The following is a 23,323-nucleotide window of genomic DNA, read 5'->3' as shown; positions in this document are numbered from 1 at the left end:
CGTACCTCCCTACTCTTCTACATTTGCACATACTGTACACATATTTTTCYATTCTGTTATTGACTGTATGTTTGTTTATGTGTAACTCTGTGTTGTTGTTTTTGTCGCACTGCTTTGCTTTATCTTGGCCAGGTCACAGTTTTAAATGAGAACTTGCTCTCAACTGGCCTACCTGGTTAAATAAAGGTGAAATAAATRAATAAATAMAAATAATGTCCAWACATCCCATCATATATATATATATAGTTGAATTCGGAAGTTTACATACAACTTAGCCAAATACATTTAAACTCAGTTTTTCACAATTCCTGRCATTTAATCCTAGTAMAAAATCCCTGTTTTAGGTTAGTTAGGATCACCACTTGATTTTAAGAATGTGAAATGTCAGAATAATAGTAGAGAGAATGATATATTTCAGCTTTTATTTCTTTCATCACATTCCCAGTAGGTCAAAAGTTGAGATACACTCAATTAGTATTTGGTAGCATTGCMTWAATTTTTTAAAACTTAGGTCAAACGTTTCAGGTAGCCTTCCACAAGCTTCCCACAATAAGTTGGGTGAATTTTGGCCCATTCGTCCGGACAGAGCRTGTGTAACTGAGTCAACTTTGTAGGCCTCCTTGCTCGCACATGCWTTTTCAGTTCTGCCCACAAATTTTCTATAGGATTGAGGTCAGGGCTTTGTGATGGCCACTCCAATACCTTGACTTTGTTGTCCTTGAGCCATTTTGCCACAACTTTGGAAGTATGCTTGGGGTCATTGTCCAGTTGGAAGACCCATTTGAAACCAGCTTTAAGACTGAAGTCTTGAGATGTTTGCTTCAATATATCCACATCATTTTCCTGCCTCATGATGCCATCTATTTTGTGAAGTGCACCAGTCCCTCCTGCAGTAAAGCACCCCACAACATGATGCTGCCACACCCGTGCTTCACGGTTGGGATGGTGTTTCTCAGCTAGCAAGCTCCCCCTTTTTCCTCCAAACATAATGATGGTCATTATGGCCAAAAGTTCTATTTTTGTTTCATCAGACCAGAGGACATTTCTCCAAAAAGTACGATCTTGCCCCAGTGCAGTTGTAAACCGTAGTCTGGCTTTTTTATGGCCGTTTTGGAGAAGTGTCTTCTTCCTTGCTGAGCGCTCTTTCAGGTTATGTCGATATAGGACTCGTTTTACTGTGGATATAGATACTTTTGTACCTGTTTCCTCCAGCATTTTCACAATGTCCTTTGTTGTTATTCTGGGGATTGATTTGCACTTTTCGCACCAAAGTATGTTCATCTCTAGGAGACAGAACGCGTCTCCTTCCTGAACGGTATGACGACTGCCTGGTCCCATGGTGTTTATACTTGTGATCTATTGTTGTACAGATGAACGTGGTACCTTCAGGGATTTGGAAATTGCTCCCAAGGAGAGCCAAGACTTGTGTGTGGTCTAAATTGTTTTTGAGGTCTTGGCTGGATTTCTTTTGATTTTTTCCATGATGGTCAAGCAAAGAGGCACTGAGTTTGAAGGTAGGCCTTGAAATACATCCACAGGTACACCTCCAATTGACTCAAATGATGTCAATTAGCCTATAGAAGCTTCAAAAGCCAATGCCATCACTTTCAGGAATTTTTCAAGCTGTTTAAAGGCACAGTCAACTTAGTGTATGTAAACTTCTGACCCTCTGGAATTGTGATACAGTAAATTATAAGTAAATAATCTGTCTGTAAAACAATTGCTGAAAAAATGACTTGTGTAATGCACAACCTAGATGTGCCTAAACGACTTGCCAAAACTTAACAAGAAATGTGGAGTGGTTGAAATATGAGTTTTAATGACTCCAACCTAAGTGTATGTAAACTTCTAACTTCAACTGTACATGTACATATTTACCTCAATTACCTCGACTAACTGGTGCCCCAGCACATTGACTCTTCACTATTAATTTACTCTCTCAGATTTGGAAAGTACTTAGACCTCTTGACTTTTTCCACATTTTGTTACGTTACAGCCTTATTCTAAAATGGATTGAATTGTTTTTTAACCATCATACATCTACACATAATACCCAATACATATATTTTTGCAAATGTATACGTACAGTAAATAAACTGAAATATCACATTTACATTAGTATTCAGACCTTTCTCTCAGTACTTTGTTGATGCACCTTTGGCAGCGATTACAGCCTTGAGTCTTCTTTGGTATGACACTACAAGATTGGCACACCTGTATTTGGGGAGTTTCTCCCATTCTTCTATGCAGATCCTCTCAAGCTCTGTCAGGTTGGATGGGGAGCATAGCTGCACAGCTATTTTCAGGTCTCTTCAGAGATGTTAAATTCCGGGCTCTGGCTGGGCCTCWCAAGGACATTCAGAGACTTGTCCCAAAGCCACTCCTGCGTTGTCTTGGCAGTGTGCTTCGCRTCGTTGTCCTGTTGGAAGGTGAACCTTCGCCCCAGTCTGAGCGCTCTGGAGCAGGTTGTCACCAAGGATCTCTCTGTACTTTGCTCCGTTCATCTTTCCCTCGATACTGACTAGTCTACCAGTCCCTGCCGCTGAAAGACATCCCCACAGCATGATGCTGCCACCACCATGCTTCACTGTAGAGATGGTGCCAGGTTTCCTCCAAACTTGACACTTGGCATTCAGCCAAAATAATATAATCTTGGTTTCATCCAACCAGAGAGTCTTGTTTCTCATGGTCTGAGAGTCCTTTAGGTGCCTTTTGGCAAACTCTAAGYGAAATGTCATGTGCCTTTTACTGAGGAGTGGCTTCTGTCTTGCCACTCTACCATAAYGGCCTGATTGGTGGAGTGCTGCAAAGATGGTTGTCCTTCTTGAAGATWTTCTCATCTCCACAGAAGAACTCTGGTACTCTGTAAGAGTGACCATCGGGTTCTTGGTCACCTCCCTCCCCMAATTGTTCAGTTTGGCCGGAAGAGTCTTGGTGGTTCCAAACTTCTTCCATTTAAGAATGATAGAGGCCACTGTGTTCTTGGGGATCTTCAATGCTGCAGGAATTTTTTGGTACCCTTCCCCAGATCTGTGCCTCGACACAATCCTGTCTCGGAGATCTACGGAAATTCCTATGACGTCATGTCTTTTTTTGCTCTGAAATGCACTGTCAACTGTGGGACCTTATATAGACAGGTGTGTGTCTTTCCAAATCATGTCCAATCAATTAAATTTACCACAGGTTGACTCCAATCAAGTTTTAGAAACATCTCAAGGATCATCAATGGAAACAGGATGCATCTGAGCTCAATTTAAAGTTTCATAKCGATTGGTCTGAATACTTACGTAAATAAGGTATTTATTATATATTTTTTATAAATATGCAAAAATTTCTGAAGACGTTACAGCCTTATTCTAAAATGGATCAAATWGATTTTTTAAATCCTTTTTAGAATAAGTCTCTAACGTAACAAAATGTGGGAAAAGTCAAGGCATCTGAATAMTTTGCTCGTCTTAATATTTCTTAATTCMATTMTTTTACTTTTTTTMGATTTGTGTGTATTGTGTATTGTTAGATATTACTGCACCATTGACACTAGGAACACAAGCATTTTGCTACACCYGCAATAACATCTGCTAAATATGTGTATGCGACCAATAAAATTTGATTTGATTTCTAGACATGATGTTAAAATATYTTAACGCCTAGAAAACCTCCAGGCTTCCATCATAAGAGTCAATTGAATGAAAAAGAAAAATTATAGGGGCAGTTTGGAAAAACTAATCCTGTGTGAAAAGTTCTCTGGATTAATGCACAAACTGGGATTCTAATGACATAACCAAAATCTCTAGTAATACCAGTCCTGTCTGAATAGGGCTTAGCACCTAGGTCTATTCGATGAACAAATAGTTTATCTACACTGAACTAAAATATAAATTCAACATGCAACAATTTAAAATATTTGATTGAGTTACAGTTTATATAAGGAAATCTGTCCGTTGAAATAAATWAATTWGGCCSAAGTCTATGGATTTCACATGACTGGGAATACAGATATGCATCTGTTGGTCACAGATACCTTTAAATGAAAGGTAGTGGCATAGATACAAAATAAATAAAACATGTTTATTATTTTTAATACATTTCTATACATTTATAAAAACCTGTTTTCGCTTTGTCGTTATGGGGTATTGTGTGTAGATTGCTGAGGATTTTTTTCTTCATCCATTTTAGAATAAGGCTGTAACGTAACAAAATATGGAAAAAGTCAAGGGGTCTGAATATTTTCCGAGGGCACTGTATACTAATCAATGTAATCATTGTRACCTAGGTTTGCCAATTCATTCAAACAGTCCAACGCTGTGTGTGGGGATATTTTATTTTTTACTTAAGTAAATAGCTACAGACCTGATCAAAAAAGACTGCTTATGTTCAGTTGTTTTATTTGTTTGTCATTGAATTTTTTTCCTCTTGAATATGTCTTTGTAATGAACAGGAGGGAGACAGAGAGCTGGTTTCAAGCGCAGAGCGCAGCAGGTGTTTAATGAAAGGGACCAGAGGAGGAGGCAGGWAGCTGGGTCCAGGGGCAGGCAGAAGGTCATACACGGTAGGTCCTTAAATGGCAACAGTACAGGCAGGGAATAGGCAAAAGGCGTCGTGAGTGAGGCAGGCAAAAACTATCATACACGGGAGGAGAGAAGGACGGGAAAAAACAGAGCTCCGAAAAGTGTCTCAAAACTAACAACAACTCACAGTGATTRATGGGTTGCAAGGAACTGAAMTAAATAGTGTGGGATGATGACATGCAAGTGTGTGAACAGGTGATTAGAATTCCGGTGATTGGGATCTGGAGCGTGAGCTGGAAAGTGGCTGCGTTCCGGGGATCTAAGTGTTTGGGAGTGTGAGTTGGACGCAGACGTCTTTAATTACATCATAATATCTCTCCTTGCTATATGAACACAATATCTCATACCTGTTTTCTTTTTTGTGGAAAGAATAAAATATATTCATAAAAGTGTCAGAACAGCCATAATAATAGTGCTATAACAGTAAGTAACTCCAACCATCCGCTCTGTAATTAATGGCCTCCRGTAGACCCATAGAGATACATCACATTACTATTTCATTATGTGGATAAAACATGTGTGATGGCACATCTGGAAGTTGGAGCCTTCAAGACTCCTTCATCGGGGTCTGGGCCCAGAGACAAATCAAACCAACAGTAACACATGATCTGTAAGCTCATGTCCCCACTGATTTATTCAGTACAATGATCTGTGATCAAAATGTCTCTCTCCAGTGAAAAGCAAGCTTGTCTTACAGCACTTTTCTTCTTCCTAAGGACTGCATATAGGCAGTTAGAGAATCAGCTAGAGAATGAAGGTACATAAACAGTGTAGAGACCTGAGGGTACTGTACTAATACTGCCCACATGGTCCTAAGCCCCCTCATGTTTTATGAGGTGCTGGGGGAGTAGTTTTTACAGCAGTGTAGGGTTTTATTACCCCCTCCTAGAGGTTTACAACATTGTAGGCAATGTGCGTACTGACAGAGTAATGCCTCACTAATTCCACCTCAGCTGCAAGAATGCACATTCTACAGAGGAGGGTCATTAACCTCACCTTAGTAAAATATTTGTATAACTAAGATAGACCACAGCCTGTCATTTCCAATGGGAACAAATGAGTCATAGTGGGCAGAACAAGCAAGGAGGTGGGTAGAGCCAAACTCGAGCTAGMAAGATCCTATTGGGGCGTTCTAGCATGAATTTGCATATTTCCGTTAGGGAACGCCTACTCTGTGAAGTGTGCGTGTGCAATAACGCAATATTATGAAACTTTGGCAAAGGGTAAAGTCTACAAAACTCTGTCTACTCTGTTCGTAAAATATTCTAGTTTTGGGAACAGAAAACTGTATTGAGATCAAATGTTTCATTSTGTTTCAGAGGAACAGGAAGAGAGTGTTCCTGGGTGCATTCCGATTGGGTTGGATAACAGGAGAAGAGGTGACACTGATTGCTGATAGGATAATCACCTGTCATGTCACCTGACCTCCCGCCCCACGTTGGTGGGATATGAAGTAATGATTTGCTATGTCACAGTAGGTTTAAATTAAGCTTCTGTTTCTTAATGTGTTACGTCATGCWTGAGAAACTGTAGGAAAGGGAGAGAGGCTACATCGCAGAGTATCAATGAGGCCTGATTGAGACATCCACGGGGGTTTTGAGATTAAACTCTTGCTCAATGATATAAGTACTAAATCCTCAATTTAGCTAAAAACTTTGACGTCCACAAAAGATCAGACATGAAAATAGGAAGAATCTGTATAGTAAGTGGAAGTAAGTGGAGCCTGAGTAAAAATGAACTTCCAGAATACGAGTGTGTATCAAATCACATGTGCCGAATACAACAGGTGAAGCTTGTTGTACAGTGAAGCCTTAACCAACAATGCAGTTTTAAGAAAAATAAGAGCTAAGGATAGTATTTACTTGATAAACTAAAGTAAAAAATGAAAGACCAACAATAAAATAACAATAACGAGGCTATATACAGGGGGTACCGGTACCGAGTCAATGTGCAGGGGTACAGGTTAATCGAGGTAATTGAGGTAATATGTACATGTACAGTAGGTAGGGGTAAAATGACTATGCATAGACAGACAGTGTGACTCAGCGTGTAGACAGATAGTGTGACTCAGATCATGATTACAGGGTCTGTAGTAGAGTTGAATAATAGGGCGTACCTATATATCCCAGCACTTTTACCCAATAGCAAGGCTCTATTATTCATCTCAACTCTACTACTACAGACAGTAACCCTGGAAGGTGCGTCATGCAGGTGAAAGTACTCCATCTAAAATAGATAATGAAAAACAAAACAGAGGCCCAAAAGTMACAAGAGAGACGTGTCATGCCTACGAACTAGCCCCATTTGTATTTATTTGTATTTATTATGGATCCCATATGGATCTTCCTGGGGTCCAGCAATATTAAGGCAGTTCATAGAATTTTTAAAACAYTACAATACATTCACAGACTTCACAACACACGGTGTGCCCTCAGGCCCCTACTCCACCACTACCACATATCTACAGTACAATATCCATGTGTACATGTGTGTATAGTGTGTATGTTATCATGTGTGTGTATGCATGTGTCTATGCCTATGTTTGTGTTGCTTCACAGTCCCTGCTGTTCTGTAAGTTGWATTTCTATCTGTTTTTTAAATCTAATTTTACTGCTTGCATCAGTTACTTGATGTGGAACAGAGTTCCATGTAGTCATGGCTCTATGTATTACTGTGTGCCTCCCATGGTCTGTTCTGGACTTGGGGACTGTGAAGAGACCTCTTGTGGCATGTCTTGTGGGGTATGCATGGGTGTCCGAGCTGTGTGCCAGTAGTTCAAACAGACAGCTCGGTACATTCAACATGTCAATACCTCTCATAAATACAAGTAGTGATGAAGTCAATCTCTCCTCCACTTTGAGCCAGGAGAGCTTGACATGCATATTATTAATATTAGCTCTCTGTGTACATCCAAGGGCAGGCCCTGCTGCCCTGTTCTGAGCCAATTGCAATTTTCCTAAGTCCCTGTTTGTGGCTTTACTCAAAGCCAGTGGCATGTCATTAGTAAAGATTGAATAAAGTACGGGGCCTAGACAGCTGCCCTGGGGAATTCCTGATTCTACCTGGATTATGTTGGAGAGGCTTCCATTAAAGAACACCCTCTGTTTTCTATTAGACAGTTAACTATGTATGCACAATATAGCAGGGGGTCTAAAGCCATAACACACAAGTTTTTCCAGCAGCAGACTATGATCGATAATGTTAAAAGCCGCACTGAAGTCTAATAAAGCAGCCCTTTTCAATCGTTTTATCATCAATTTCTCTCAGCCATTCATCAGTCATTTATGTAAGTGCTGTGCTTGGAGAATGTCCTTCCCTATAAACATGTTGAAGGTTTGTTGTCAATTTGTTTACTGTAAAATAGCATTGAATCTGGTAAATACTATATTTTCCAAACGTTTATTAAAGGTTGGTAACAGGCTGATTGGTCAGTTATTTGAGCTAAGAAAGGGGGTTTTACTACTCTTAGGTAGCGGAATGATTTTTGCTTCGCTCCAAGTCTGGGGGCACACACTTTCTAGTWGGCTTAAATTGAAAATATGGCAAATAGGAGTGGCAATATTGTCTGCTATTATCCTCAGTAATTTTCCATTTAAGTTGTCAGACCCCKGTGGCTTGTCATTGTGGATGGACAACAAYACATTTTTTCATAATTTGTTCAGATATACTTGRATGTGTAGTGTCAGCATTTGTTGCTGGCATGTCATGCCTAAGTTTTCTAATCTTGCCAATGRAAAAATAATTGAAGTAGTTGGCAATATCAGTTGGYTTTGATTCAATGAATGATGGAGCTGAGTTTGCCTTTTTCCCAAAGCTTTTTACTAACGTTCTCTATGACATTTATCTTTGTTTCATATTGTAGTTTCTTCTTCCTTTTATTTAGCTTTGTCACATGATCTCAATTTGCAATACTTTGCCAATCGGTTGTGCAGCCAGACTTATTTGCCATTCCTTTTGCCTCATCCCTCTCAACCATATCATTTATCAATTCCTCATCAATCCACAGGGATGTAACTGTTTTTACAGTMATTTTCTTAATGGGTGCATGCTTATTAGTAACTGGAATAAGCAATTTCAAGTGCAGCATCTGTTTGTTCCTCATTACACATAATGGACCAAGAAATATTCTTTACATCTACAACATAGGAATCACTACAAAATGTATTGTATGACCTCGTATACGCTATATTAGGCCCAGCCATTGGAACATTGGTGTCACGATCGTCTATGGGTGAGAGAGAGGACCAAGGCGCAGCGTGTGCAAAATACATTCTCTTTTATTTAGAGAAGGGAAAAAACACGAAAACGAACACTGCATACAAACTAAACAACAAACGACCGTGAAGCTAACGACGTAAGTGCATAGACAAGCAACAAACGTTCAACATAGACAATTACCCACCAAAACCCAAATGCCTATGGCTGCCTTAAATATGGCTCTCAATCAGAGACAATAAACCACAGCTGCCTCTAATTGAGAACCAATCTAGGCAGCCATAGACATACAAACACCTAGACAAGACACTGACCCATTAAACGTACAAACCCCTAGACAAACCAAAACACATACATTCCCCATGTCACACCCTGACCTAACTAAAATAATAATGAAAACAAAGATAACTAAGGCCAGGGTGTGACAATTGGTTTTCCTTGATATGGCTACTAGATTGTGATCAATACATCCGAAGGATCTGGATACTGCTTTCAAGCAAATGTCTGCAGCATTAGTAAAGATGTGATCAATACATGTTGATGATTTCATTCCTGTACTGTTTGTAACTACCCTGGTAGGTTGACTGATAACCTGAACCAKGTTGCAGGCACTGGTTACAGTTTTTTCTTAAGTGGGGAGCTTGATGAAAGCCAGTCAATATTTCAATCACCCAGAAAAGATACCTTTCTGTTGATATCACATACATTACATACAGTCACCATTGTGACTGAGAGGCAAAGAATTAATAAAAGTGTGGTGTTCAAAAGAGATCTTGCAAAAGTGAGATGAGAGTACTGTACTGTACAATATGGCACAGGCAGATAAATGATCGTTTTCCTTTCTCATGTATGGACTGTGTGTCCATGTAGCAGTGGCAGCAGTCCACTGCACATASAGCACCAGTCAAAAGTTTGGACACACCTACTCATTCAAGGGTTTTTCTTTATTTTTTACCATTTTCTATATTRTAGAATAATTGTGAAGTCATCAAAACTATGAAATAACACATATGGAATCATATACTSTAGTAACCAAAAAAAGTGTTAAACAAATCTAAATATATTTTATATTTGATATTCTCAAAGTAGTCAACCTTTGCCTTGATGACAGCTTTGCACACTCTTGGCATTCTCTCAACCAGCTTCATGAGGTAGTCACCTGGAATGCATTTCAAGTAACAGGTGTGCCTTGTTAAAAGTTAATTTGTGGAATTTCTTTCCTTCTTAATGCGTTGGAGCCAATCAGTTGTGTTGTGACAYGGAAGGGGTGGTATACAGAATATTGCCCTATTTGGTAACAAGCCAAGTCCATATTATGGCAAGAACAGCGCAAATAAGCAAAGAGAAACAATAGTCCATCATTACTTTAGGACATGAAGGTCAGCCAATCAGGAACATTTCAAGAACTTTGAAAGTTTCTTCAAGTGCAATTGCAAAAACCATCAAGCACTATGATGAAACTGGCTCTCATAAGGACCGCCACAGGAAAGAAAGACCAAAAGTTACCTCTGCTGCAGAGCATAAGTTCATTAGAGTTACCAGCCTCCGAAATCGGCAAGTAACTGCACCTCAGATTAAACCTTGCAAAGTTCAAGTAACAGACACATCTCAACATCAACTGTTCAGAGGAGACTGTGTGAATCAGGCATTCATGGTCAATTTGCTGCAAAGAAACTACTACTAAAGGACACCAATAAGAAGAAGAGACTTGCTTGGGCCAATAAACACGAGCAATGGACATTAAACCGATGGAAATCTGTCCTTTGGTCTGATGAGTCCAAATTTGCGAATTTTGGTTCAAACCGCCGTGTCTTTGTGAGACGCAGAGTAGGTGAACGGATTAACTCTGCATATGAGGTTCTCACCGTGAAGCATGGAGGAGGAGGTGTGATGGTATTGGAATTTAAATGTACTTTCTGAATGGAATTGACCCCAACACCGCAGCACTCCCCCAGACCAATGTCACTGTCATAATCTACCACCAGGTGGCACTCTTGCTAAAAATAATAACTCCTAAAWAATKTGTATTGTAGTTGCGCCTTCTTYATCACAGATATGTCCTCTAAGTCCATGAATTTAGACAAGTTATTGCAAGGGTATATTTTGTGCAAGATTTTAAACTGAATTTATTTTACTTTATTTGATATACAAAATTTGTGAGGGAGCAACCAAACTTTCTTCCATTCAATTTCAGTAATATATGCATTCCAGAAGAATTTCCCCCTAGGAGAGATATTGTTCTTGGAGTTAAAAAGATATCTTAAGCGGCCTCCCGAGTGGCGCAGTGGTCAGCATAATAAAATAGTACAATAATTACTTCATTTTACTTTATTTGATATACAAAATGTGTGAGGGAGCAGTTCTTGAGGAAGCAGTTCTTGAAATGTTCCTGATTGGCTGACCTTCATGTCCTAATGTAATAATGGACTATTGTATAAACTGGGAAAAAAAGTGTGTGGAATGGACAGTATAGCCAATAAAATGTCTCATTATTCCATTATCAGGTATCCTCATCTCTCCATTGCAGCAGTGGCCTGGCTAACAGAGACCTGCTTATTGGTTCTTTGAGTTCCCACAACTCTATTATTGACCCCTGGAGATGATGATGAATGCATTCCTCTCCAAACCTCCAATGCCTCGGCCTCCTGCAATCCACTCAAACATTTATTTGCCTTTTGTGGCCCCCTGAATAATCGCGGCCAACATATTTATAGACTTGAATATTTGTTWTGTTGCGCCAGATGTTTCTTTTCTTTTTTAATCTCCATTTATTGAACATTTTTGTTTGAGACATTTGACATCCAGATACCTGACTGTACTTACTCAAACCAGGGTAGAGTAGAGGGCCAGRGGACAGGACCGTTTTGAAACAGAGATAACTTAAATCTCTCCCGTACTGAATGACAAAAAAACACACTAAGTAACATTTRAGCRGACACTCTTATCCAGAGCAATTAGGATTAAGTGCCTTGTTCAAGGGCACATCAACAAATGTTTTCCCTGGTCAGGTCAGAGATTCAAACCAGCAACCTTTCAGTTACTTGCCTAACACACTTAACCGCTAAACTACCAGATGTGTTGTTCACTTTAGAAGTGACACAATTAACTCTCTGGCCATGGAAACACAGATTACAGTATATCAGATGCAGGATGGAATTGAATGAGAAATAAATCTTCATCAATCAAGGTCTGACGTGTGTCTGTGCGTGCGTACGTACAGAGTTACACTGATATTCAAGCAGCTATTATCCTGCCAAGTCAAGGGAAGCAGAAGCTATACCTTRCATGTACAGTAGGTTACAATCTGCACAAAATGAAAACATATGGGGACTTGGACGCAACACAAATAGAGAAGAAACGTAATGAGATTTTGAGCAGGCATTAAATCTAACAGCACACTGAACTTTTACGATGACCTGAGCGGGGTGGACACATAACGACCTTAAATTACTTTACAACCTGGGTCACTTATGCGGCTCAGCTTGTGTTACATTTATGAGACTAATGGGGAGCAATATTTAATGACGTTGTGACATTAATGTAAAAAAGGTTGGCTGGTATGCCCTCACCCTTCTGAGCGGTCGGCTGTGAATGCCCTCACCCGTCTGAGCGGTCGGCTGTGAATGCCCTCACCCGCCTGAGCGGTCGGCTGTGAATGCCCTCACCCGTCTGAGCGGTCGGCTGTGAATGCCCTCACCCGTCTGAGCGGTCGGCTGTGAATGCCCTCACCCGTCTGAGCGGTCGGCTGTGAATGCCTCACCCGTCTGAGCGGTCGGCTGTGAATGCCCTCACCCGTCTGAGCGGTCGGCTGTGAATGCCTCACCGTCTGAGGGTCGCTGTGAATGCCCTCACCCGTCTGAGCGGTCGCTGTGAATGCTCTACCCGTCTGAGCGTGTCGGCTGTGAATGCCCTCACCCGTCTGAGCGGTCGGCTGTGAATGCCCTCACCCGTTTAGCGGTCGGCTGTGAATGCCCTCACCCGTCTGAGCGGTCGGCTGTGAATGCCCTCACCGTCTGAGCGGTCGGCTGTGAATGCCCTCACCCGTCTGAGCGGTCGGCTGTGAATGCCCTCACCCGTTGAGCGGTGCTGTGAATGCCCTCACCCGTCTGAGCGGTCGGCTGTGAATGCCCTCACCCGTCTGAGCGGTCGGCTGTGAATGCCCTCACCCGTCTGAGCGGTCGGCTGTGAATGCCTCACCGTCTGAGTGTCGGCTGTGATGCCGCTCGCCCGCTAGTAACTTATGCTGATTCAGTAAGATCAATTCAGTGTTGTCCTGTCAGAACGTAATGTTGAGGCCCATTACTAGACAGTTGTCTGTTACCACTATACACACGGACACAGCTGCTTCTATTAGAAAGTGATTTTTGTGTGATACATAGGAATGGATTTATTCCGAGTAAACGCACAATCTTCCTAGTAAACACAATGACAACTTGATCGGCAGCTGAATGTGCGTCTTCATCTGCCGACAATGATAGCCAGTCTCTGACCTGGAGTGGGAGGGGTCAGAGTCTAAATGTGCATTCGGGCACTCGGATTGATGGAAACCAGGAGGATGTGATAGACAGTTGAGAAGGGGCAAAATCTTTTGTTTATTTTAATGTAAAAATGTTGAAGTGATTATTGTATTATTTTATTATGCTGACCGCTGTGCCACTCGGGAGGCCCCTTTAGATAACTTTTTAACTCCAAGAACAAGATCTCTCCTAGAGGGAAATTCTTCTGGAATGCATATATTACTGAAATTGAATGGAAGAAAGTTTGGTTGCTCCCTCAMAAATTTTGTATATCAAATAAAGTAAAATAAATTCAGTTTAAAATCTTGCACAAAATATACCCTTGCAATAACTTGTCTAAATTCATGGATTTAGAGGACATATCTGTGATAAAGAAGGCGAAACTATAATGCAAATTTTTTAGGAGTTATTCTGGACTGAATTTAGTATTTACATTTTTTATTTCATAAATAAGACCCATGTACTTTCAATTAAATATGTAATATGTTATTATTCAAATGAAAACAAAACTAATGACTTTGTCTTTAATTTCTTAATTCTCTCTGGTAAATGTATATACACAAAGAAATATTTGAAATCTGTCCCCAAATTAAATATATTTTTACTTGAAATCTAATATTTAATAAAATCTCTAGCAGTAGTTAAAAACAAAACAAACACCGTATTCTTATAACCCTATCATAGGTTGGTACAATTGTGACCCCTGACCTTATTTTATTTATTTTATTTTAGGTACTTTTGAAACTCAATTCATGTGTAAAGATTTTTTATTTTTTTTACTTAAATGTTATTTATGTTTCTTCAGAGAAAATATACATGTAGTGATGTCCTATGTTTTTTTTGTTATTGTATTCTAATTTGAAATGTAATAATAAAAAAGAAAAAAAGAACAGAACTGTGGGGAAAGTCACGTGCACAGGCATGGCCTTTTTTACAATGAGACTAACCAGGGAGGGTAAGGATGGCTGATTATTCTAACGACCATAGGGAAAGACAAAGAAAATACCAGAAAACACCAGCAGTTCATCCAAAGCAAAATGTATTTCTTCACTATTGACTGAGTACTTTTGATTAACCTCTTTCAAAAGGTGGATTGCTCTTTAATCCGTGAGATATTTTGTGCCTTGTTTATTTATATAAGTAATTTGGGTTAATGTCCCTCAGAATTAAAGCCTATGGTCAAAAGGCTATGTTTTGCATGATCAGCTGTTTAATAACAGCACAGCTTCAGTCAATAGTACTAGCTAACATAGCAGCTAGATACCCAAACAAGTTGAAGTTAAACAGAGCAAACATGCCCTCTACTGACCATTCCTGGGACTGGTGAAATGAGGTAAATTACTGTATTAAAGCTATAGGCAAAACTCGGGAAACCTATGGAGTGATTGGGGAAAATTAACCACAGCAAACCAAATGACTGTAAATCACACATCTCTTGTTTTTAAGTTCATGTTAATAATGTGTGTCCGAAGGCCTGTATTTGGGGCCTAGTTTGGTAGTTTGTAAGTCGCTCTGGATAAGAGCGTCTGCTAAATGACTTAAATGTAAATGTAATGTAATGTAGTACAAGTACATATTCCTTATCGTATCCAGTTCTGCTGTTACATGTATGGTCATTCGTCATCAGGGGAAAAAACTGTGATCAACCAGATATTCACAATGTGCATGGGGCTTTGAGACTACATTCCCATTCTAATTCCTAATGCCACCAGGGTCAGTATGTCTCACATTCAATCCTCCATGGGGCGCACATTCTTCCTAGTCTGCAGCAGGCAGAGGCCCTGGCTTTTCTATGGGAACAGAGGCTTCTATAACCCAAGAGACCTGGGCTATGTCCGAAATGGCTCCTTATTCCCTATATAGTGCACTACTTTTGACAGGATGCCATTTATGATAGCCATAGCCCAATGTTCTCAGGACCTGGACCATTCCACAGGCTGAAGCGAAAGGCTCAACATCCAAACAGTTCCAACAGGAAGAGTCTTGACTGGGTTATTATGGGTCATTAGAGCAGGCTGGCAGCAGTATGACCTCATATCCCTGCTATGAGCTGCCTGCATCCTGGGGACGTGCTACCTGTCCCAGACCTGCTGTTTTCAACTCTCTAGAGACAGCAGGAGCGGTAGAGATACTCTTAATGATCGGCTAATGATCGGGCATTTGGCACCGGTCCATGGCAGCAAGGCAATCCATTCTGACCAGCTTCGTTCGCTTTAGTTTCCGCACATCCAGAAAATGCCTCAATTGCTGATACAGTCGTAGTTAACATGCATTATTGGTGGCTCTGGTAATGGTTAACCTGTTATGGTTAACCTGGATTTGGGGTACAGTGTAACCCTTCCTATTCTGTCATTGTACTGTGAGCTTGGTACAGCAGTAAAGGCGATAAAACAGTGACTGAATGTCAGAGGGTATCATTGGATGATCACAAATAGGAGGAAAGGCCCTGTTGGCTCTGTAAACTGTTGGTATTATAAAGACATTTCAGTTCTTTCTGGATAAAGAGACAGGAAACAGACACAAGGTCAACCCAAATCTCTGCCAACTATAATGTGCAAGCCGCCAGTGGTGTCTGTTTTTTGGTCTTTGCTTCAGGCAGAAGCAGGTTCAGGTCGGTGAAATAATGACCATGATGATCATGAGGAAAACAGAAGGGGACTTAGCTGAAGTAGATTGCTTCCATATGTTGACTCTAGACAACTGATAAATGCTACCTTGTGAATGCTGGCTCTGTTTCTAGGGCTGACTGTCCACCAGCAGTGTGTTCTCTCACATGCTCATGGGTTTGAAATAAGCCAGAACCCACCGCAAGTCATTATATTACTGATAGAACATGCTTGGCTGCACACTGGGTATGCCAGTATAGGCGATATGACTACCAAATGTGAGCATTTTTCATCTATCAATGTCATGTCATATTTCCGCACGGCATCTGTCCTACAACCAAGTCGTAACATTGAAAGGTCCTGACTATCTGAATAACAACCAGGCCGTAACACTGAAAAGGTCCTGACTATCTGAATAACAACCAGGTCGTAACACTGAAAAGGTCCTGACTATCTGAATAACAAGCAGGGTCGTAAAAACTGAAAGGTCCTGACTATCTGAATAACAACCAGGTCGTAACACTGAAAAGTCCTGACTATCTGAATAACAACCAGGCGTAACACTGAAAAGGTTCCTAACTTTCTGAATAACAACCAGGCCGTAACACTGAAAAGGTCCTGACTATCTGAATAACAACCAGGTCGTAACATTGAAAAGGTCCTGACCATCTGAATAACAAMCAGGTCGTAACATTGACAGAGTCCTGACTATCTGAATAACAACGATGCCGTCATTGTAAATAAGAATTTGTTCTTAACTGACTCGCCTGACAAGTTAAAAAAAACAGTTCTTCACTAAATTTCTAATTTTAAGTAATAAGAAAAAGTAATAAGAAAAACATCCTCCATTTGGAAGTGGAAACAGAGGATCAGCAGCCAAATGATGATCAACGCATCCCAGCTAGAGTTGAACCAAGGCCACATTAAATCAGGTCCAGCAGACTGCATCTCTTCCCCAGGAAATCACTGACAGTAAATCTCCTCCAAGGAGTCTCCTGAACAGTGATGGAAAAAGTACCCGACCTATCATAATTGAGTAAAAGTCGAACGTATTTGGTTTTAAACATACTTAATTATCAAAAGTAAATATAATTGCTAAAATATATTTAAGTATCAAATATACATCATTTCTAATTCCTTATATTAAGCAAACCAGACAGCAAAATTTTCTTGTTTTTTTWATTTACAGATAGCCAGGGTGTCACGCCCTGACCTTAGAGTTCCTTATTATTTCTATGTTTGGTTAGGTCAGGGTGTGACTCGGGTGGGAAAGTCTATGTTTTCTATTACTTTGTTTTTGGCCGTGTGTGTTTCCCAATCAGAGGCAGCTGTCTATCGTTGTCTCTGATTGGGGATCATACATAAGTTGTCATTTTCCTTTTGGGTTTTGTGGGATCTTGTTTTCTGTTTCGTGTTTTTTGCCTGACAGAACTGTGCGCTTTCGTTTTCACGTTTGTTATTTTGTTTGAGTGTTTTTGAAATAAAGGAATCATGAACGCTTTCCACGCTGAGCTTTGGTCCACTCTTCCTTCGACAAACGAGAGCCATAACACAGGGGCACGATCCAACACTGTCATTTACAAACAAAGCATGTGTTCAGTGAGTCCGTCAGATCAGAGGCAGTAGGGATGACCAGGGATGTTATCTTGAAGTGTGTGAATTGTACCATTTTCCTGTCCTGCTAAGCATTCAAAATGTAACAAGTAGTTTTGGGTGTCGAGGAAAATGTATGGAGTAAAGGGTACATAATTTTCTTTAGGAATGTAGTGAAGTAAAAGTTGTCAAAAATATAAATAGTAAAGAAAAGTACAGATACCCAAAACATTTACTTAAGTAATACTTTCAAGTATTTTTACTTACTKACTTTACACCCCTGCTTCTGAATATCGTGTCTGATATTAAGATTCTAACAACGACAGTGTGTTATATAGACTAATTTAAGAAAAGTCACTTTAAAAATGGCAGAGTATTTAAAAAAGAACATTTGTTTTGACTCATTATGATGCTGTCGGCTCTCCTAATATTAAAGTTGGTGAAGTCAGATGATCCAAATATAGCACTGTGGCATCTCTTTGCATTCGGAAGCAGGGTCAGGGATATRCTTAGCCAGTCCTCCAGTCTCAGCCCTGTGCATTTGAGCTCCTTGGAGGTAACCTAAGATGCTCAGCCCAGGTCTTACTTGCCTTCATGACCATAGACAGAATGCTATGGTATCACTATGCCAGTGGGAGGAGCTTGCTGCCTGGAGGTTTGATATCAATACTCACAGTCTAAGGCTAAGCATTTAACATACCTCCACAGTTCAGATATTGAGCGYGAATGGTTGGTTTGGTTCTAGGGTTGGCACATCTGAGTATATCTGTTTTCATTAACTGATCATGTTTGTGGGTAAATAGCTTACTGCATATGTTTATCCACTAATGTCTTCTTAATACATGTATCTATCTATTTTGACATTCTCTGGTCATATTTACGAGAAACCATACTTGGATAGCTAACTCTTGAAATCCTTCCGTCAATACAGATGTAGTTAAAGAATCTTTTAGTTTTAATAGTACCTCACATATGGAACAATCTTCAGAATACCCTTCAACCATTCAGTTGGACACGTTGGTGCCTTTCGGCAGTTCAGATTGTTGGTATAGGACCTCTTCACAGAGGATTGTTTTTCTATAATTGTATTTTCATATTTTTTTGCATCTCTAACTTTGAATGTGGAATTGTTGCTGGTCTTGTCAAAATAAACCTCGGTCTCAATAAGACTCCCTGCTAAAATAAAGGTTACAAAAAAATGGCAGCCCAAACATCCTAATATTTCAACATATGGAGGCTTCCTCTGGTGGGGCATCTGGAAAATTACTATATATATGAAATCAGTTATTATCATTATCATCATCATTATTAATATTATTATTAATATTATTATTATTAAAGGGCATTCATGGTACACTAATATCACATGACCATTTCCCAATGCCTTTCCATTAGCTAAAACAGATGTTAAGAATATGTTTTTTTACAAACTACGGTATACATCTGATAACACTTTGTTAATCTGGATTAAATAGGAGGTTGGTTACTTAGCAAATCATAATTGGTTGTTCAATCCAGGGTTGTGTGTTTGTTGTTGTTTTTCAATTTTAAATTCTAAATATCAATAACAAGAATAGAAATATTAARTATTTAATAATTTTCCCCTGATCTAGATCCATGGAATCCTGTAAATATTAGTTATATTTATTGGGTTGGATCTATTCATTGCACAGGTCCAATTTCCAGATCTAAATGCAAGCTTGGCATAACACAAATTAACATCCTACAGCAGGGCTGCTGGATCAATTGCAGAATCTTACAGACTCAAAGATATTGTGATCTAAGGGCTCATCTGGGCAAATATGCACGCACTCTTTGAGTGTAATGTTTTCGCTGGCAGAAGCACGCCCAGTGACAATTTGGGCCTAACGGGCAATGATCTTGTAGGAAAACACTACAAAAACATTCACAAGCTTTTTAAATTGTTTTTATTTTTATTTTTTTGTTAGTGAATATACTCCTTTTAGTGAATGTTACAGATGCAGATGGAAAGCTGTGTGATGTTAAGAGTGGGTAAAGCTACAAATATTTACCCTTTCCACCTCACTATACAATAGCCAAAAACATTTGCAAATTGCACTGAAAAGTTAAAGAGAAAGAAAGAGAGACAGCGAGAGAAAAAAAGAGAGAGAGATATCCAAAACCATAGTGTCGAATACATATTTGAACCTACAGTATCAAAAAATAACAGCATTTTAAAATCAAAGATCCTCTTCCTGCAGGGATGCCTAACAACAAGGTCATAGAAATCCGTCTCTGTACCACAATACGACAAAACACAAAAGTCGGCTATGACTGAAAAATGAATGTGTTTAACCCTGAAACTTCTTCTTCCTGCCGTCCATGCCAGCCTGTTCATCAACGTTCTTGCGCCAGTCACCAACTGCATCCACTGCCTGCATTACAGAAAGTTTGTGATGTCACAAATAGAGGATAAAATATGAAATAACTGATCATTTCCCCAAAGCTCAGAACACATTTGGGACACAATACTCGGGTACTGTGATTCTCTGCTTTGTAGGTTTCCACACAAATACCCACCTCCTCTTTGACTTCCTTCTTCACTTCTTTCAAGTTGGCTCTGAAATCCATGGAAGCCTTGTGCTTGGTGCCCAGCAGAGCCTGAAGCATAGCATCAGCAGACATACGCACTTTCTTCAGAGCTGGCTTCTTCATGCCCTGGATCTCAACCACTTTCATTCTCAAGTCCTCAATCTGTGACGTGAGCAAGTCAGGAGGAAGATAAGATTTGCTGTGTCAAAAATCAAATTTTATTTGTCACATGCGCCAAATACAACAGGTGTAGACCTTAAAGTGAATGCTTACTTACAAGCCCTTAACCAACAAGGCAGTTTTAAGAAAAAAAGTGTTAAGAAAGTACTTACTCAGATAAACGGAAATAAAGAAATGTTTTTATAATAATAATAATAATTAAAGAGTAACAATAAAAGAACAGTAGCGAGGCTATATACAGGGGGTACCGGTACAGAGTCAGTGTGTGGGGGCACCGGTTAGTCGAGGAAATTTAGGTAATATGTACATGTAGGTATATGTTTGTTTCATGATGAGGACAAGATGAAATAGAATCTACCTCCTTGTCTGCCTTCGTCACCTTGGACTCTGCGTCATATCTGTCCTCATCAACCTTGTCGATGGTATGRGCTAACTTTTTGAGCATTTCCTGTTGGTACACATACACATCAAATCAGTCAGGTAATTTGTACGAGAATCTCTTCTCTCCTGAAGGAATCAGTCTCTTCAGGCAACAGTTATTTAGAGTCTGTGTACTTTGTAGGCAAATCCACATTGCTTATTACAAGAACCACCAATTGTGAGGCCTAAATACGTTGGAGTAGATGTTTTATTTGACCTTTATTTAACCAGGTAGGCTAGTTGAGAACAAGTTCTCATTTACAACTGCGACCTGGCCAAGATAAAGCAAAGCAGTGCGACAGAAACAACAACACAGAGTTACACATGGAATAAACAAGCGTACAGTCAATAACACAATAGAAAAAAAAGAAAGTCTATATACAGTGTGTGCAAATGGCATGAGGAGGTAAGGCAATAAATAGGCCATAGTAGCAAAGTCATTACAATTTAGCAGATTAACACTGGAGTGATAGATGAGCAGATGATGATGAGCAGATGATGGTGTGTAAGTAGTGATACTGGTGTGCAAAAGAGCAGCAAAGTAAATAAAAACAATATGGGGATGAGGTAGGTAGATTGGGTGCGCTATTTACAGATGGACTATGTTCAGCTGCAGCGATCGGTTAGCTGCTCAGATAGCTGATGTTTAAAGTTAGTGAGGGAAATGTAAGTCTCCAGATGTGTGAAGGTTGTGTAAATGAATTAATTATTAGCATTGTATCGTACCACCAGCGCCGCTTGATCTCCAGACAAATCCAGGGCGGGGAGCTCAGCCATGAAACTGGCTTTCTCCTGCACAGCCTCCTTTTTCTCCACTTCAATCAGCTCAAACGCAATCTGGAGCACCAAGCTCTGTAGGACAAAGAAACATAGTAAAGACAAACACAGTCTACTATGTAGTATTGGTCCACAAAAGATTACCAAAAGGATTAAAGAGGTTGAAAAGTTATAAAACCAGTCTAATTTATGCCCAAACTAATTCAGTCAAGTACTGGACATTGGTGTGTAATACTTGTTTCATCCAATGGACCACAATTCATTTTCTTGGTTCACCTTCAGATGATGCCTGCGGCTCGATGTCATCTTTTTACTGTGAAAAACATGGATTTGACATGTTGTTAGGGATATAACAGGTATGTGCATTGCTGGGAGAACATAAGGGTGGATTGGACATGTTTTGTGTCAGGCTGAAAGTCTGGAATTACACTTTTAGTGAATATTAGACAAATTTCAAGACTTACTCTGACATCTTGGCTGTTGTTGTGTTTCACACCCTGAATAGAAGGCACAACAGAGAAAACTTGCTTTGATACTTATGATTAAAAAATAAACATTTTTAATATCAGTAGGGTGCAATAGGTGCAAAAGCGAGAGACATGTCTGGTCTAAAGATCATACTGTGATATTGAGCTGAAGATTGGGGAACACTTGGCCAAACTAGGTTCTTAGGGGAAATATGATACATTTTCAGAGCTAGAGTCTGAAGCAATTCCGAGAAAGCTATATCTGGACTGCTAGAGTCGTCTGACTTGTTTTATGGTTGTTAGAATGTGAAACCCTAATCAACTTTAACTGCTGCTGCCTTCAGAGACGCAATTTATTGATTTATTAACCTGCCGCGGAGCTGTATATCAGAAAATCCTTCCTAAATACATAAATCAACAGCATCTTCTTCATTCTGTAGACAGATGTCATCGTGTTGAATCAAGGTACTCACACTCATCAATGGATATAATGGTTTGCTATTTTCTTCCCCAACATTTACTGTAAGTCTCAGTTAAAAGTTATTGATAATTGAAAACATCAAAAAAGCGTTACTTTCCCATTAATTCATAATCTAATCTAATTAATTATTTAATTTCAAATCATCATGTCAACCACACAATTTAGCAAGCTAAGATCTATCGCAAAACTCCACTTTTTATTTTTGTTGACCTGTACATATCAATTAACATGGCATTTAGCATGCTGTCTATTACATAGTACTGCAAAGCTGTTACTCCATCCACCACCTCAAATAAACATGTACCGCATTTCTTGAATGGAAAACGAAAAAACTTTCCCAGCTATCATATTCTCCATCACAATGTATAACACTATRAACTTCCCATTTTATATTGAATTAACAATAATCCAAATATAATCACTGAATCTCACACAGAACATTCTGTGCCTGAGATCTTTATCTGAAACTCAATAACTCAGAGGTCTGTATTTATGTTGTGTCTTTACCAGCTTTGACTGCTAGAGTATAGCCCCTAACCAGAACCGTAGTCAAAGTTTTACAAAAAGAAAGAAAGTCTGACTTATTTACCTCAATGTTTTCACCTGTTTTGCCAGGTGAATATATCTGTTCCATATGTTCCATTTGGTAATGATCCATAAAGTGGTGAACAGAAATACACCCATGTGCAGTGAGTGTGTTGGATTGTTAAGATTGCCATTGGTTGGGAGGCCCTTTAGTCTATTTATATTCCTTGTGCTTTTAAGAGTTTGATAGAGAGACAGGAAAAGAGAGATTCTCACCTATGAGAGGAAGAGGAGGAGGAGGAGGAGGCCAGAACACACCAGGAGGAAGAATGGAAGACTAGCACCCTGGCAAGCGACATGCGGTGAAACATGAAAACGGTATATATGGTGTCGGATGATGCATCAGCAGAAACACTGGGTC

General features: G+C 39.7%; 1 protein-coding gene across 2 annotated transcripts; it reads right to left on the bottom strand.

Annotated features, from left to right (window-relative positions):
* Positions 1 to 19,410: 19,410 nt before the first annotated feature.
* LOC111972000 (troponin I, fast skeletal muscle-like) lies at positions 19,411 to 23,270 on the bottom strand. 2 transcript variants are annotated; one of them, XM_023998820.2, is made up of 7 exons: positions 23,179 to 23,270; positions 21,894 to 21,926; positions 21,706 to 21,742; positions 21,379 to 21,504; positions 20,591 to 20,680; positions 20,041 to 20,214; positions 19,411 to 19,895 (listed from the first exon to the last, which is right to left on the bottom strand). In XM_023998820.2, exons 2-7 carry the CDS (start codon positions 21,899 to 21,901, stop codon positions 19,812 to 19,814), a joined length of 519 nt encoding a protein of 172 aa, XP_023854588.1. In that variant the 5' UTR covers positions 21,902 to 21,926; positions 23,179 to 23,270; the 3' UTR covers positions 19,411 to 19,811. The 2 variants fall into 2 exon arrangements, with proteins under 2 accessions (XP_023854588.1, XP_023854589.1); XM_023998821.3 differs by lacking the exon at positions 23,179 to 23,270 and adding an exon at positions 22,967 to 23,008.
* Positions 23,271 to 23,323: the final 53 nt, after the last annotated feature.

This window comes from Salvelinus sp. IW2-2015, linkage group LG13 (genome assembly GCF_002910315.2).
Source record: "Salvelinus sp. IW2-2015 linkage group LG13, ASM291031v2, whole genome shotgun sequence".
In the NCBI taxonomy this organism is placed as follows: domain Eukaryota; kingdom Metazoa; phylum Chordata; class Actinopteri; order Salmoniformes; family Salmonidae; genus Salvelinus; species Salvelinus sp. IW2-2015.
The sequence above is the reverse complement of the archived record's forward strand: the minus strand, read 5'-3'. Positions and strand labels throughout refer to the sequence as shown.